At 35.1% G+C, this 17,778-nt stretch overlaps 1 protein-coding gene across 1 annotated transcript in view; it reads right to left on the reverse strand.

Moving 5' to 3' along the window:
* The window catches only part of MIB1 (MIB E3 ubiquitin protein ligase 1), a 112,189-nt gene that overhangs the window by 62,333 nt on the left and 32,078 nt on the right, over nt 1-17,778 (reverse strand). The window contains exons 7-9 of the mRNA XM_061169637.1: nt 12,671-12,854; nt 6,309-6,453; nt 4,539-4,672 (exon numbers count right to left, since the gene is read on the reverse strand). Of these exons, the coding sequence (XP_061025620.1) occupies nt 4,539-4,672; nt 6,309-6,453; nt 12,671-12,854 (463 nt within the window). The remainder of the gene's footprint in view (nt 1-4,538; nt 4,673-6,308; nt 6,454-12,670; nt 12,855-17,778) is intronic.

Here is a 17,778-nt window from a genome sequence, read left to right on the forward strand (position 1 = left end):
AAATCCTTGCTAATACAGTAAGGCAAGAAAAGAAAATAAAAGGTATACAGATTGAGAAGGAAGACAGGAAACTGTCCTTGTTCGCAGATGACATGATCATCTATGTAGAAAATCTGAAAGAAGAGACCAAAAAATTCCTGGAACTAATAAGCGATTATAGCTAGGTTGCAGGATACAAGGTTAATACACAAGTGTCAATTGCATTCCTATACTAACAAACAAGTAGAATATGAAACTGAAAACATAATATCACGGCACAGCAAAGGAAATCATCAACAAAATGAAAAGGCAACCTACTGAATAGGAGAAACTATGTGCAAATCATATATCTGATAAGGAGTTAATATCCAAAATACATAAAGAACCCATACAACTCAAAAGCAAGAAAAACAATTTGATTAAAGAATGAGCAGAGGATCTGAATGGACATTTTTCCAATGAAAACATACAGATGGCCAACAGATACATAGAAAGATGCTCAATATTACTAAAAATCAAGGAAATGTATATAAAAAACCACAATACCATCACATTACCATTACACCCCCCAAAATCAAACACTGAAGTATAAATCTAACAAAATATGTATAAGATCTACATGAGGAGAACTACAAAACTCTGATGAATGAAATCAAGGAACTAAATAAATGGAGTATACTCCATGTTCATGGATAGAAAGACTAACAGTTCTTCCCAACTTGATCCATAAATTCAATGCAATCCCTATCAAAATCCCAGCAAGTTATTTTATGGATACTGACAAACTGATTCTAAAGTTTATATTGAAAGGCAAAAGACCCAGAATAGCCAACTTAATACTGAAGAAGAACAAATCTGGATGACTGACACTACCTGACTCCAAGATTTACTACAAAGCTACAGTAATCAAGACAGTGTGGTACTGGCCAAAGAACAGACAAACGGAACAAAGGAAAAGAACAGAAAGGCCAGAAATGGCCTCTCATAAATACAGTCAAATGATTTTTAACAAAGAAGCAAAGGCAATACAACGGAGCAAAGATAATCTTTTTAACAAATGCTGCTGGAACCACATGCAAAAAATGAATCTAGACACAGACTTTACACCTTTCACAAAAATTAACTTAAAATGGATCACAGATCTAAATGTAAAACACAAAACTATAAAACTTCTAAAAGATAACATAGGAGAAACCCTAGATGACCTTGGGTATGGTGATGACTTTTTTTTTAAGATACAACACCAAAGACATGATCTATGAAAGAAATAGCTGATAAGCTGAACTTCACTGAAATTAAGATTTTCTGCTCTGCAAAACAAAATATCAAGGTAATGAGAAGACAAGCCACGGACTGGGAAAAAATATTTGCAAAAGACATATCTAATAAAGTACTGTTATCCAAAATATACAAAGAACTCTTAAAACTCAACATTAAGAAAACAGCCCAATTAAAAAATGGGCCAAAGACCTGAACAAACACCTCACCAAAGAAGACATACAAATGGCAAATAAGCATATGAAAAGATGCTCCACAATATGTATCATCAGGGAAACACATTCTTACTATATGATCCAGCAATCACATTCCTTAGTACTAATCTAAAGAAAGCTGAAAACTTACGTCCACACAAAAACCTGCATACAGACATTTATAGCAGCTTTATTCATAACTGACAAAACTTGGAAGCAACCAATATGTCCTACAGTAGGTGAATGGATAAACCCTGATGCAACCAGACAATGGAATATTAATCAGCACTAAAAAGAAAGAAGCTATCAAGACACGGAAAGACATGGAAGAAACTTAAATGCCTATTACTAAGTGAAAGAAGCCAAACTGAAAAGGTTACATACTGTATGATTCCAACTATATGACATTCTGGAAAAGGCAAAACTATGAATACAATAAAAAGATCAGTGGTTGCCAGAGGTGGGGTGGGGAAAATAGGTGAACAGGCAGACCACAGAAGACTTTCAGGGCAGTAAAAATACTCTGTATGATATTATAATGATGGATACATATCATTATACCTTAGTACAAACCCATAGAAGGTACAACACCAAGAGTGAACTCTAAGGTAAACTATGGACTTTGGGTGATTATATCAATATAGGTCATCCTTAGTAAAATAATGTACCATTCTAGCAAGTGATGTTGATAATGGGAGAGGCTATGCATTTGGATGGACTGAGAATACATGGGAAATCTCTGTACCTCTCTCAATTTTAGTTTGTAAGACTGCTCTAAAAATAAAATCTAAAATAAAAAATGATCAAAAATTCCCAAATATGAAAGACATGCTTTCCAGAATAAAAAGATCAAGCATTAAAAGTAATGGATGAAAACGGATCCACATCAAGGCACAACACTGTACAAGTTCAGACTCTGGTGACAAAAAGAGATGTTCATGTTTGAAAGAAAAAAAGAAAAAACAGCTCACATGCAGTATCAATCAGGAATCAGAATGGCTTAATAAGTCTTCTCAACAGCAGTTCTGAATGCTGGAAGAAAATGGGATTATTCTGAAGGAAAATAATACCTAACCTTGAATTCTATTCCCATCTAAAACCTAATAGTAAGGTTAAAATATATATATACTGAAGGTCTATTTCCCATGCACTCTTTTTCTGAAGAAGCTACTAAAAGCTATACTTCACAGAAGAGGGAATAAACTTTGAAACAGAAGGACAGAGGATACAGAAAACAAAAAATCCAACACAGGAGAGAGGGGAAGGGCACCTCCAGGATGATGGGTGAGATACATTCCAAATGGGCATCAGGCATAGAGAGCAACCTGGCCAAATGGAACAGGTCAGAAAGCACTGAGAGAAATCTCTCTCAGAAGATGAAATGAATACATACCTGATGTGCCTGAATTGACAGATTGCACAATTAGAGAGAATTTTGGAGAAGAATTAATTATAACAATATAGATTACTAATAAGTGAAAAAATTTTTAGATTATCTCTTGGGATTAAGAGAGACTGGGAAAAACTACAAGTGAACTCTTTGGAAAGAACGAAATGTTCTACATCTTAACAAGGCTGTGGATTACGTGGGTATATGCATTTGTCAAAACTGATCCATGTATTTCACTGTATGTAAATTACACCTCAGTTTTTTTTTTTAAAGAACAATTATGAACACCAAGGAAAACAAAAAGCTGTGTAAGAAAACACAATCTAGTATCCTCCACAGCTTAGATATGAATGTCTTTTGAACAATAACATGCACAATTAATTTTAATCTTAACAAAATTACAATACAATATAATACCACATTAAGAACCTGGAAGAGGTGTGTATGTGTGTAGTGGGGATGGGCTGGAGGTGGCAAAAGAAAGCTGAATCCTCACCTTCACAGAGAGGTATCAAAAGATAACTCCTAAAACATAAAAATCAAGAAATAACAATAGAAATACGTTATTGAAAGATATGGAAGTAAGTATATGAAGAAAGTCAGCTGAAAGAGGTGAAAATAGTTGCCTCTGAAGAAAAGTAAAATAAGATTGAGAAAGAGATGCTGTTTTTCATAACACACCTTGTAGAACTGTTTTTCCCTTGAAATTTTTAGAATGTATGAATTCTAAAAAACAACTAAATCAGTAATTAAATAAAGGAAAAAATTAAGTACAATAACATGTACATCTGCTTGACTGAATATAAAAGAAGTCTGACTCTACTTTCCAAACACAAAAAACTTTAATATCTGAAACAAATTATTTGTGACATAGCTCATAACCAATCAAGGAACCACTGTGTCATGCTGCTGCAACTGATCTCTAATAAACCTAAAATGCCACATGAGATCATAGAAGATGTTTACACCTTATAATTACAGATCTGATCTTTGTCAAACTATCTAGCATACTTGCACACAAAAATGTGGCAACAAAAGCCCTCACTACACAGTGACAATGATCCAAGTTGACACTCAACCTACAGTCTCTTGGCTGGTACTGACATCATACTGGTGCCACAACAGTAGCAATGACAAAGCCAATGGATGACTAAGCGAGAACCAAAATTTAAATTTTGAACCCGTTTAAAATATGGCTTTTGTAAATGGTAAAATTACAACATAAACTATTAAGATTCACAAAATGCATGACCCCTAATTCACCTGCATTATAAACTATGAAACAGTCAATTTTCATAAGGAGGGGAGGGAAAAAGTTTAGATTAAATGTTTTGAAAAGAGAGATGGAAAATTGCTTATAAAATTTACTAAAATATATTTTTTAAACATAATAAGATAACATTTATATGAGAAAATTTCACTGAATTTCCCAAAAGGACACTACTACTTAAAAACCTAAAAGTAAATTTTGTCAATCATAAAATTTAAAAAGTCAGTATTAAGAAAATGTCAATATCTTTTAGAAATGCACAATGAAGAAGTGATGCCCAGTGTCTTCTTTAAAATACCTTAGAAAAACAAGCAAGAAGGAATTGATGAAGCACATGTGGCAAAATATTAATAACTGTTGAAGTATAAGGTTCGTTATAACTATTCCATTCTTGTGTATGCTTCAAAATAATTTTTAAAATGCTCACATCCACATCCGGTCTTTTTAGCAAATCTTCCACTTTAGCAACATCTCCATTGGCAGCAGCCTTAACTAATTCTTCATTGAGGTCACCAGATTCTTGGGTTTCAAATAATTTCTTCAAGAGTTGGGAGAGTCTTTCTGTAAAGCATCAAATAAAGCTGCTAATATAGGAGGATCTCAAACCTTAACTACTAACAGACAAGCATTACCCATATGCCTATAATACATACTTTTCCTTTTTTATTATTTCTATCATTAATATTATTTTTGTACTATGCTACAGATATTACCCATACACGTTATAATTACTACCATATAAAGCTGCATTAAATTCGAGCCCACAGTTATTCCCAGTTTACTCCAATTCATGTATTTCAAGTTAACATTTCAGAAAAAGAAGAGAGTTACATACAAACTGTAATCAAGATTTAGGAGTCATACCAAAGATATTATAAATGAACACCCTACAATGGGAGTATCATAATGATACAAATTGTCTTTCAGGTCTTAAGTATATCATATGGACACTCAGAGCTCAATGTTACAGATCTTAGACTAGATCAACAGATCAATGGTTATGATTCAAAAGCAATATAATCTCTATAATGTCTGGGGAAATATTTTAGGAACAAACCAATTTCAGTTAAAAATGGATCTCTAAGGGTTAGTAACATACTTCAAAGGTGCCAACTGATTGGTTTTGACTAAAACAATAAAGAACGAGAGATGTGTTTACATAAACCCTTTCAATATGATTTTTTTCCTAAATAGCATTTATCAGTAGCAAATCTACCCAGTTCTACTCCTTAACTCTTGGATCTACTTACTGGAAAGGAAAGAAGTCACAAAGTGGGGCAGAGGCCCAACACCCAGTCCACATTACTTGAGAGAAGGATATTAACCATCCTTCACTTTCAATTTGTTAAAAGTCAGCCTACTGTGATGCCATCTAACCTCAAGGTAAAAATAACACCACATGATTTAAACTTCAAATACATCAGCAAATTACAGCAGGAAAGACAAGACAGAAGCAAAGAAGTAGAAAGCAGTACAAAATAAAACTGGAGGTCACCCAATGTTTTCCTTTACTTTCTTACTGTTCACAGTTATGGTTCTATCTTCTTTTCTGGATGACAACAATACACATACAGTAAGTTGTAATTTGCTGTTGAATGAACTAAGTGTATATATAAAGCTGGAGCATAAGAAGGAAAGATTTTGGGCGTGAGTCTACCCAAGCATCCAGCATACTCACATCTCAACACAGCTTTCTACTCATTGTGGCATGTATATAACTCCTATTAAATGACAAGAGAAGAAGTATAGCTGACATGTAAAAATATCCAGAAAGAAAGCCATCGGCTAGCAATAATATTGGAAATAAAAAGAAAATAAAGTAGTCTAAGAAAGCGATGGTTCTTTAGCAGAAAACAAAACTTCCGACTAAGGAGTAAGAATGTTGAATTTCAGGTATCTCAGATTTCATGTGGAGAAGCCCTTGATATATCAAAGAAAAAGCACATATTTACGGAACTTTTCCAGGGCATACCTCAGCCAGAACAAAGATTGTTCATCATATAAAAAAGCAGAAAAAAAACCAAAACAAAAAACCTTTAGCGAAAGTCTAAAAGGTAGTTAATATTCAAGTGAGGTTATGTGATCTATGAGAAAATCAAGAACACATACGACATTATCTGTATACAAGAATTGGGGAATTGGGAAATGTTCTAATGTAAACCATATTACTTTTAGAGAAACATGAAACAAAACATACCACCAGATGCATTGCTAATGGCTGATCCTGCAGATGCCACCTTGGAAACTGCTGCTGGATTATACGTCCAAGATGTTCCACAGACTTCCACCTTTAAATCACTGTCTGAATAAATTTGTTGTACTCGGCCAACTTTACCTAAAGTCTTAAAAAAAATTAGATTCATGTTTCAAGTCTGAAGTATATACCGTAAAAATCAATCACCAGTTTTTACATATTTAAAGTACTAATTTTACTTCATTCCTAATAAAAAAAACTTTTAAAGGATAATCATATTCAACTGGGTTTATTAGTTACAAACTTTAAAGAGTATCTTTTAAAAATATTTTAATAAAACTACATTTCCACAAGGATATAAAACAATCATGACAATCTATTTTATTCATAAAAGTTCACAAAATCTTGGTTTCTGATATTCAATCCTATTTTTTTGTAAATTTATTGACTGATTGATTGATTGATTGTTGGCTGCGTTGGGCCTTCATTGCTGCGCACGGGCTTTCTCTAGTTGCAGCAAGCAGGGGCTACTCTTCGTTGCGGTGCGCAGGCTTCTCATTGCGGTGGCTTCTCTTGTTGCGGAGCACAGGCTCTAGGCACGCAGGCTTCAGTAGTTGTGGCACGTGGGCTCAGTAGTTGTGGCTCGCAGGCTCTAGAGCACAGGCTCAGTAGTTGTGGTACATGGGCTTAGCTGCTCCGCGGCATGTGGGATCTTCTGTGTCCCCTGCGTTCGCAGGAGGATTCTTAACCACTGCACCACCAGGGAAGTCCCCAATCCTTTTTTAACCTCATAAGATACTTCTTGAGAACTTGTAACGCAAGTAGTCCAAAACCATCATCAATCTAGCCTAAAAAAAGAAAATCTGATTTCTAAAAAAAGCAACTTAAACCAAAAAGGGCTCAAAGCTTACATCTCTGTTTAAATCCTTTTTGGAATCAAGCCTGATTTCAAAACAGAAGTATGTAGAAGTAACATGCTTATTAAATATATGGAGTAAGAAGAGCAATTAGGTACGGAACACAACCAGAAGCAGCAGCCCTCATGTGGCGGGTACTGTTCTAAGAGCTTTATACGTATTGACTCACCTAATACGTAAAATCCTGAAAGCTATGTAATCTTATTAGCCCCATTTCAAACTCAGGTCCAAAACCCATTCTCTTGTGCACAACAGAATAGCCAATAACAACACTAGAAAACTGGTGAAGAGTAGTGATAATATCTGACTATTTCCTAACACAGAGGAAACTGCCCTTAAACTTGTTTTCTCTTTTGACCTCTCCACAGCATCTGACTCCAACTTCTTGAAAATATTCCCTTGATTTCTGGATGACAGCCTAATCTTTCTGCCTGTTCCTTCCCTTTTTCCACTCACTGGCTCCTTTTCCTTCTTCGGATTCCTAGGTCTGTTCATTCTCCCAAACTTTATTCCTTGTTTTTCACTCTACTTTCTTGGAAATTTAATCCACTTGACAACTATCGTCTTACTTCCAAAGGCTTCAAAATATACTACTCCAGCCCTGTTTACCCCTCTCCTCGCCCCAAAACACACACCAATTTTAACTTCTCATTAGACATTTTCACCTGGAATTTTCCACCATCATCTCAAACTCTTTGAGGCTGCATTCTTTTTTTTTTTTCCTCCTTAACTGTTCTTTACAGAAAATCTCAAACACACAAAAATAGACAATTGTATATTGAATCCTCACGTACCCATCAACCAGTTTTAACAACTGTCAGCTCATGGCCAATCTTGTTTTCCCTATCCATTCTCCCCTCCTGTATTATTTTGTCATGTAAACTCTTTTTCTTAAAATATAACTTCAATACTATTATCAACCTATCCCAAATTATCAATAACTCTATAATAAAATAAAGTACTAGTCAGTGTTCGAATTTCTGATTGCCTCACAAATGACAATTTTTTTTAGTTTGTTTAAATCAAGTTCCTAACAAAACCTACACATTGTTTTTCTTTGCAAATTACTTGTTGAAGAAACAGGGTTATTCATCCTATAAAGATTCATCCAATCCTAATTTTACTAATTGGTGCAGTTTAATAGATTCATCTGTCTTTGTATTTGGTAAGAAACCCTTCGAATTGGCTGCTAGATCTTTTTCACATCACCTAGAAATCTTTGATAGCTTCCTTGCTATCTGGTATGAGGCTCATCTTGTTCACTTCCTGCCAAAGAACTAGAATTAGCCATTTCTCCAAAGAGCCCTGATTCTTCACAGAGGGAAAGGTTATTTCGAGACCATAATCTAGGCACTAAGGTTGGTTATTGTTACTGGAACGGTCACTGTTTCCACGCCTTTTCATGGACAGAGCTAGGAAATGGAGGGGTGCGCAGTGTGTTTTAAAACAAAGATAAAATAAATCTGAGTTTAAACACTCTCCCAATTCAAATTCCAGCCTACAGGGTCTTTACTTAACCTCTTCTATATTACATCTGCGTCTCCTTTTTGCCACTCTGATAATTCTGGTCCTCAGGGTCATTGGGAATAACAGAATTAGAATTATCATATAACTGCTCATTTGATTTTTTGTCATATTACACACACAACAGTCTCAGAGTAACAATATCAACACTATCACAAACAATAAATTTACGAAAATTGTTAAATTTTTTTTCATGCAGTTCTGAAGGGCATAGACCTCCTATAAGGATATAAGGACAAACTACTGTGTTTGGAAATCACTTGGAATTTCCTCTCTGTATGATTAAGCCAACAGGAAACACACTTAGGTTCATTCGTTTCATTTTATTCTCCACTTTTGGGAGTTTCCTTTTTGAACTTAATTTTGTTTTCTAATTGTATAAAATACATGTGATTTCAAATCAAATCTATAAAACAAGACACATTCAAAGATGTTTTCCTTCTACCTTTGTCCCCCATATCATATTACCTTTCTATACATGAAAACTTTTTTTTAACTTTATGGTTAATCCTTCCATTGTTTGCTTTTTTAAATATAAAGTTTATATTAAACTTTATATAGTCCCAATTAATAACTAAAATGCAATCAAACAGCTCATTAAACTTACCATATCCTCTCTGCATTCCCAGCCCATTTTCTGACAGTCATACTTTATGTTGTTAGATCATATAACCATTATAAACTCTACCCTTTCCTCTGTAACTATCATTTAATCTTAGTTCAATAAATAAATATGTATCTAATGATCACTACCAGTCCTTCAGTTGACATTTCTTCAGTCATTTTGGTTTTCTAAAACTAATTCTCTAGTAGATTACTCAGAAAAGGCTCATGGGGACTCGAGTCTCTGGATTCTTACATTTCACAGCAGTCTACAGCCTGTACAGTACTTGAAAGTCGGTTTGGTTATATATAAAATCCTTAGCTTATGCTTTCTTTCCTTGAGCACCTTAAATAAATGTTATTTCATTGTTTTCTGGCATAAAACATTGAGATCACATTTTTTTTCTTAACAACAATCTGATTTTCTTTCCTTTAAGTAACTTGGTCTTTTTTCCTAGATACCCAAAGAATTTTTTCTTTTCTTGAAGATTCAATTATTTTACCAGAATATGGCTCTGTGTTTGGTGTTCTGGGTTAGTTTTCCCAGGTATGCAATGTGCCCTTTTAATATTTAATTTCAAATCTTTCAATTTCAGGTAAACTTTCCTGGAATTACAAATTTTAGCATTTGTTATATTCCATTACTTTGGTTTCTGTTTTTTCCTTTTTGCAAGGATTCCCTAATACACATATATTAGATATTCTATATTTGTCACTTTCTCTCAAATACATTTTATCTTTTTGATTTTAAAAATTTTCCTCCTTTTTACCTTCTGTTTCTCTTACGGCATTATCTGTTGTATTTATTTGCTCTATGTTGCTTCTAGCTTATTTCATTTCTGAAATGAATTTTTAAAAATTCTTTCCTAAGTTCTACCTCATTTCTAATTATGATTTATTTCATCCTTTCATGTCTTTTATCATCTTAATTTTTTAGCTCATTTTGAATTATCAGATTTTAGTTTTCTGTGCATATCTTTCTGATGTACTTTCATCTATCTGTAGAGAAGTTATTCTATTCCTTATTCTCCTTTTTCAATAATAACAGTGCATAGGGATTCGACCACGATCCCTTCCAACTTTTACCTAGATCTACTCTTTCCTTTGTGCCTATTGTCTCTATCCTACTCAATATGGCTTCTATTCCCAGCATTTTCTCCTCAATGGAGGGCTCTGCCCTGGAAGGGAGATTTGGCTGGTTGGTTTGGAAAGTTTATAGCCCCAGGCTACTCCAGTCCCTTCAGACTTTAGCATGGACCTATTGCTCTCACCCCAAACTGGAGTCTACAAGAGCCCTCCCAGGTTCGGCTGTTGTTATCACATTAATCTACCACACTAACCAATGAATACTCATTAGCTATTCTGGAGTTTCCCCCTTCTCAGGTCCACCTGATGCTCCATTAATTCTCTCTGCTGCCACACAGATGCAGACCCTGTAGCTGTCAATGGTTTATCTTTACTCATTCACATTTTAAGGTTCAAAAGACTATTCTATCACCTGGCTTTGTTACAGATGTTTGTAGCTTTTTTGGTTATGCTAACTAATCTAGTTGTTGACTGTTTTTATCATGAGGATTTGAGAAGATTCAAATCTACATCTTCACTAGTGGAATCCCAGTACTGCCCTCTAGAAATTACCTAGAGGTTTTGCTTATACAGCAGCTTAATATGGGAGACAGGCTTTGAAGTAATATAGACTTGGGTTCAAATTCCAGTTCATTATCTTAGTTCTGATTTCCTCATATGTAAAATAAGGATGTCATACCACCACCTACTTATAATATTCCTAAGACAAAGTCTGTATGTTTATGTATATATGTGTATACATATATATAGCATGTGCTGCATATGTACGTATACATCATTCAGCACAGTGCTCAGAATAACTGGGCACTCAACAGATGGAAGATGCTGTAAGGTGTCACTGATAAGGGGAAAAAACAAAAACATCTTGACTATAAAATAATTTTAAATAGTATATATAGCTCCTATAAAACACGTCAAAAAATGACATTTTAAGTAACACCACACTATAGTGAGGCCTGAAGTATATTAATACATTTTTTTAACCAACTTTAATACCAAAAGCAAACAAAACAAAGAGGGATTATATAGAACTCAACTTTCTGGAGAAAAATAATGACTCTAAAATAGAGTCCTGAAATACAACTATCACTTATTCCATACCTAACTAAAGCAATAAAAAATGTCAGCATCATGTGCAAACTATGAAATGTCTTTGAATGAAAGTACCACAACAACAGAGATTTTTTTTTTCTGTTGTGTTCACTATTACATCCCTGAAGGCTAACAGGCACACTGCTTCTGCTAAAACATCTGCTGAAGGACTAAGGCAGAAAGGAGGAACGGACTGATGGAGGGACAGGACATCATGAAGGATAGGAAAGGAGGACTGGACAGGATAGGAGGGGGCAGAGGGCAAATGGGGCAGGAATTGGGGCTGGACAGGAAGAGAAAAAGGTGTTGACCAGGACAGGGGACTGGACAACACACCAGGGTGGGTTGGATGTCATATGAAGGGGGTGGGAGGGGAGGTACATGGGACAGGAATGGGGTGCTTAAATGGGATGGGACTTGGGAAGACAGGATTTGTAACAGGATGAGACAGGAGCAGGGAGTGGGCAAAGTGGAGGGCTGAAGTGGAGGATATAGCAAGGTGGAAGGGAATGGGATACAGGGCAAGGCAGTTAAGGGCAGTTGGCAGGATGGAACAGGTAGTACAGAAGGAAGGGGACAGGAGGACAGAAGCAAGGAAAAGATGGAGAAAGAGAAAGATGAATGAAAAGAGGGCAGAACAAACAAATTATTTTGTTACTGCTGAACATTTGACAAAAAATGTATTGACTGACTAAATAAAAAATTAAACTGTAGCTCTTTGGGAGCAAAGCTATCTCAGAAGGCACACGTCCTGAGCTGCTCTTGCAGTCTAAGCTTTAGAGAGGCATGCCCCCAAGTGAGGAGAGCAGCGGTGGTCCAGCACTGCTGGTGGCTGGATGAGCACGTCGCTCTCATTCTGGGGTGAAGTATCAGGAAGCCTCTTTGCCTCACCCCAACATTACATTCTCCACTAAAAGCTCTATCGAAAAATATTAACTAGAGCTCTTTTTTGGACCTTGCCAGGCTAATCTAACTGAAATAAGTTAGAAAATAAAAGGCATACATATGTTAAGCTGCCAATGAAGATTACAATTCTCAAAGGATTATGCTAATTTAGTTTCTAAAATCAAAGTTTTAAAAACTTTTAAAAACTACATAAACATGGTATATTTCCTAGTCCCAAATTATTTTATATGTACTTACTGGGAGCATAGCTTCAGCCCATTCTCCATGTCCTCTCTGTAGAAGTTTAATTCTTTCCAGGTCATAACAAACTTGTACAAGATCACCCACTTGGAACTGTGAGGGGCCTCCTTCTGCGCCCTGAGCGGCATCCCCACTTCGGACAATGTTCGCTTTAGTGAGAACAGCAGGATTGAAGGTCCACCTAAAAATCAAAGCCAAAATTCAACATGGGTAAGTTTACCTAATTTTAGCACAAATTCTTAGTTAACCGTTGCAGGGAAAAAAGCTTTATAACACATCAACAGTGTAAAGCAATCCTTTACAATTACATCCTGAATGATTTGTATTTCTTTTTATGATTTTATTATACAGATTTGGGAAAAGAGTTATCCATAATCTCACCACCCTACTATGATACACTTCTGTCTAGCACTTCTGTCTAGATTTATTCGCACTTGCATGTCTTATAAAATTGTTATAAAAAAAGTAACACACACTCAAAAAAACAATACACACTCGTTAAAAATTAAAACATTTCATAAACATGTAAAGTAAAAGTGAAAGTTCCATTTCACACAAACACACCTGGATCACCATTCCCCACCCCACTAGACACCACAGTTAATACTCCATTGCGTAGCCCTGCAGATCTTCTATTAATATGCAGAATGATGGTTATGAGAGAGAGAGTTGTTTTGTTTTCCATAAATGGGATCATAATATACATATATATATTATTCCGTGACTTCTTTTTTCTCAGAGAATGCATCTTGGAACATTTATTTTTCAATGTGACAGATATAGATCTATTTATTTTGATTTAATGGCTACAGAGTATTCCATAGCATCGATATATACACAAATGTACTTAGCGATTCTCCTATTGACTATCATATAAAGTAATTCCACATTTTCACTATTATTACGAACAATATTATAAAGAACATCACTGTATGTACATCTTTGTGCACATGGGGGTCAGTATTTCATTAGAGATTCTTAAAGGAACCACCTAATCAAAGTATATATTTGTTTACAATTCTGATAGAGCCAAACAGCTCTACAAAGAGTACACTATTTTCCCATACCATTGCCAATCTCATGGATAAAAATATTATCTAGTGTTAAACTGCCATGTATGGGTATCTTACATCCTTGTAATCACTGTATCAAAACAAATTTGGACTCGGATTTCTTCTTTCCTATACATAAGCATTTTCCTATGCTGCTACCATCTTCATAACCACCATTCTATTGACTATTTAATATCCCATCGAAAAGTTGTACCACAGTGTATAACACATTTCTCCTAGTCCCATATGGTACTCCAAAGGAAAAAAGGTTCCCTAGTCAAATAAACTTTTACAATATGGCATATTATACCCTCCTTTCCTTATTATAATGATCCTTAGCATATAAAAGGCTCTGAGAGGTCACAACACACAAAAACCTGCTTACTAAATTCCTATAACCATGTAAACTTTCTTTCTAAAACAACCACAAAGAGAAAGAAGTGCCTCTGATCAGTTAAGAATAAAACTCAAATACAAAAAGTTTTCTTTTCAGTCTTATCAGTCATGGTGCCCTTTATTTACCTCACTCCCAAAGTTCCAAAATTTACTAGACCTGTGTAGTGCCCGAACAGTAGTTATTTACTCAAGTTGTTCCTTCTGCGTACAGCGCTTCCTTGCCCAGGTGAAAACCAAATCTTTCAACCTTACTTAATGTAATATGCTCTCTTAAGTTTTCTCGGATTTGCCCAGCTGAAATGACCACTCTTCTTTTGTACCTTCAGAATAGCCTGAATACTCACCTATCATAACTACTTAAAACATTTTAATACAGCTATTTCTGACTTTGTCTATCCAAATTAATAGGGAAACTCCTTCAAAGCAGAGGACCATGTCTTGTTTGTCTTGGTAATTCTAACATAATCACAGGGCCTAAATACAGGATAAGTATTTAATAAATTGGTGTTGAATAAAGAATAAAAAAAGACTATTTTCTAGAAGTCAAATGTCATGTTACTAATAACACTACTGCCCAAGAAAGAATTTTGACCGAGGAAGAATTCTGCAAGTAATAATCCTAATCTGTGTTAACCTAACATTTCCAAACAACAAACAAGATACTATTTAAGACAAAATATGGTAGTACATGCTACTCTGAACTTAAATTGTGTTAAGATTTTTTCCTTCTTTTTTATTAAGAGCTATACTGAGATGTAGCTCACATATCATACAATTCACTCATTTAAAGCGTGTAATTCGGTGGTTTTAGTATATTCAGTTGTATAAACCAACCACCACTACCTAATTTCATTTTCATTACCACAAAAAGATACCCCCATAACGATTAGCAGTCACTCTGAATTCACCCCTCTCTCCCCAGCCCCTAACAACCAGTAATATACTTTGTTTCTATGGATTTCCTTATTATGGACATTTTGTATAAATAAAATCAGATAATATGTGACCTTTTGTGACTGGCTTCTTTCACTCAACATAATATTTTCAAGATTTATCTACGTTGCAGCATATGTCAGTACTCCATTCCTTTTTATGGCCAAATATAATATTCCATTGGATGGATATATCACATCTTATTTATCCATTCATCAGTTGATAGACATTTGGGTTATTTCCACATTTTGGCTGTTATGAATAATACTTCTACAAACGTACATGTACAGATTTTTGTGTGGGCACATGGTTTAATTCTCTTGGGTACAAACCTGGAAGTAGACGTGCTGGGTCATATGGTAACTCTATACATAGCATTTTGAGGAACTACTGAACTGTTTTCCAAAGCATCTAGACCACTTCAAGTACTTACCATCAATGTATGAAGGTTTGGTTCTAATTTCTCTATACCCTCAGCAACACTTGTAATTATCCTATCTTTTTATTCTAGCCATTCTAGCGTGTAAAGTGGTATCTCATCATGGTTTTGAATTGCATTTCCCTAATAACTAATAATGTCCTGCATCTCTTCAAGGGTGATATAAAATGAATTGTACCCCTCCAAATTTCATATGTTAAAGCTCTCTAGCTCTTAATGTAACTGTATTTGGAGACTGGGCCTTTAGGGACGTAAGTAAGGTTAAATGATGTCACAAAGGTGGGGTGCCATGTGAGAAGGCAATCCTCTACAAGCCAGGAAGAGGTCTCACCAGAAACCAACCCTGATGGCACCTTGTTCTTGTACTTCCAGCCTCCAGAACTGTAAAAAAATAAACTTCTGTTGTTTAAGCCACCCAGTCTGTGGTATTTTGTTAATGCAGCCCTAGCAGACTAATGCAATGAGTTTATTGGCCATCTCTGTATCTTCTGTGGAAAAATGTCTGTTCAAATCCTTTGCCCATTTTTCAATTAGGTTATTTATCTTTTATTGTTGAATTTTAAGAGTTCTTTATACTATATTCTAGATATAAGTCCCTAATCAGACATATGATTTGCAAATATCTTCTCCCATTCCATGGGTTGTCTCTTCACTTTCTTGATAGTTTCCTTTGAAACACAAAAGTTTTAATTTTGATGAAGTCTATTCACTCTTTCTTTGGTTGCTTCTACTTTGGAGGTCATATCTAAGAAACCACTGTCTAATTCATGGTCACAAAGGTTTATGCCTATGTTTTAAGACTTTTATAGTTTTAGCTCTTGCATTTAGATCTGTGATCCATTTTGACTTAATATTTGTACATGGTGTGTAGCAGGGGTCCAATTTCATTCTTTTGCATGTCAATATCCAAATGACTCAGCATCATTTGTTTTGTTTCATTTTTTAATTGTAGCTTTATTTTTTAGACTGTTGTATACTTGACATATAACATTAAATTAGACGTACACCATAATGACTGAATATCTGTAAATACTGTCGGCACCGTTTGTTGAAAAGACTGTTCTTCCCCCATTGAACTGTGCTGAACCCCTGTCAAAAATCAACTGACTTTAAATGCAAAGGCTTATTTCTGGACTCAATTCTACTCCATCAATCTACATGTTTATTTTTAAGTCAGTAATAGACTGTCTTGATTACTGTAGCTTTGTGGTAAACTTTCAAATTGGGAAGTGTGAGTCCTCCAACTTTGTTCTTCATTTTTAAACTGTTTTGGCTATTCTGGGTCCCTTGAGTTTCCATATGAATTTTAGGTTCAGTTTGCCAATTTCTGTTTAAAAAAAAAAAAAAAAAAAAAAAAAAAAAAAAAAGGCAAGGATTTTGATAGGGATTGCACTGAATCTGTTGATTAGTTTGAGGAATACTGTCATATGTTAAATGTTGAATTATTTCCCCCTAAAGATATGCTGAAATGCTAATCCCCAATACCTCTGAATGTGAGCATATTTAGAAACAGGGTGTTTGCAGATGTAATCAAGTTAAAATGAGGTCATATCGGACTAAGATGGGCCCTAAATCCAATGACTGGTGTCCTTATAAGGTCACGAAAAATCATCTTTTGATCATTTTCTATGTAAAAGACTCTAGAATTTCCATTAGCTCAATTAACTTTCTTCTATGCCTCCTTAGGGTTCTTTCCTTATGGATGGCTAAGGTACAAATGTTGGCTTGACGAAAATAAATAGCAGGCTGGAGGACTGTTGATGTGGCTCTCGGTATCAAATAATCTCCCTACAACTGTCTGAACTTGACTAATCAGAGACTGACTTGAATGAATTTGAAAATAAACTATGTACCCAGAAGGAAAAAAAGAAGAAGAAGGTCATGTGACAATACAGGGGCACAGAGACTCACAGGGCACAAGACCATGTGAAGACAGAGGCAGAGAAATGAGTGGTGCATCGACAAGCCAAGGAACGCCAAGGATTGCCAACAACCATCAGAAGCCAGGAGACAGGCATAGAAGAGATTCTCCCTCAGATCTCCAGAAGAAAACAGTCTTGCCAACATCTTCACTTTGGACTTCTAGCCTCCAGAATTTGAAAGAATAAATTTCTGTTGTAAAGCCGCTCTGTTTGTGGTAATTTGTTATGGCAACCCTAGGAAACTAATACACCATCTAAACAATATTAAATCTTCTGATCCATAAACATGAAACGTCTTTCCATTTAGGTCATCTTTAATTTCCTTCAACAATGTTATATAGTTTTTGGTATACAAATCTTGTA

Source organism: Eubalaena glacialis, chromosome 15, assembly GCF_028564815.1.
Source record: "Eubalaena glacialis isolate mEubGla1 chromosome 15, mEubGla1.1.hap2.+ XY, whole genome shotgun sequence".
NCBI classification, from domain to species: Eukaryota; Metazoa; Chordata; class Mammalia; order Artiodactyla; family Balaenidae; genus Eubalaena; species Eubalaena glacialis.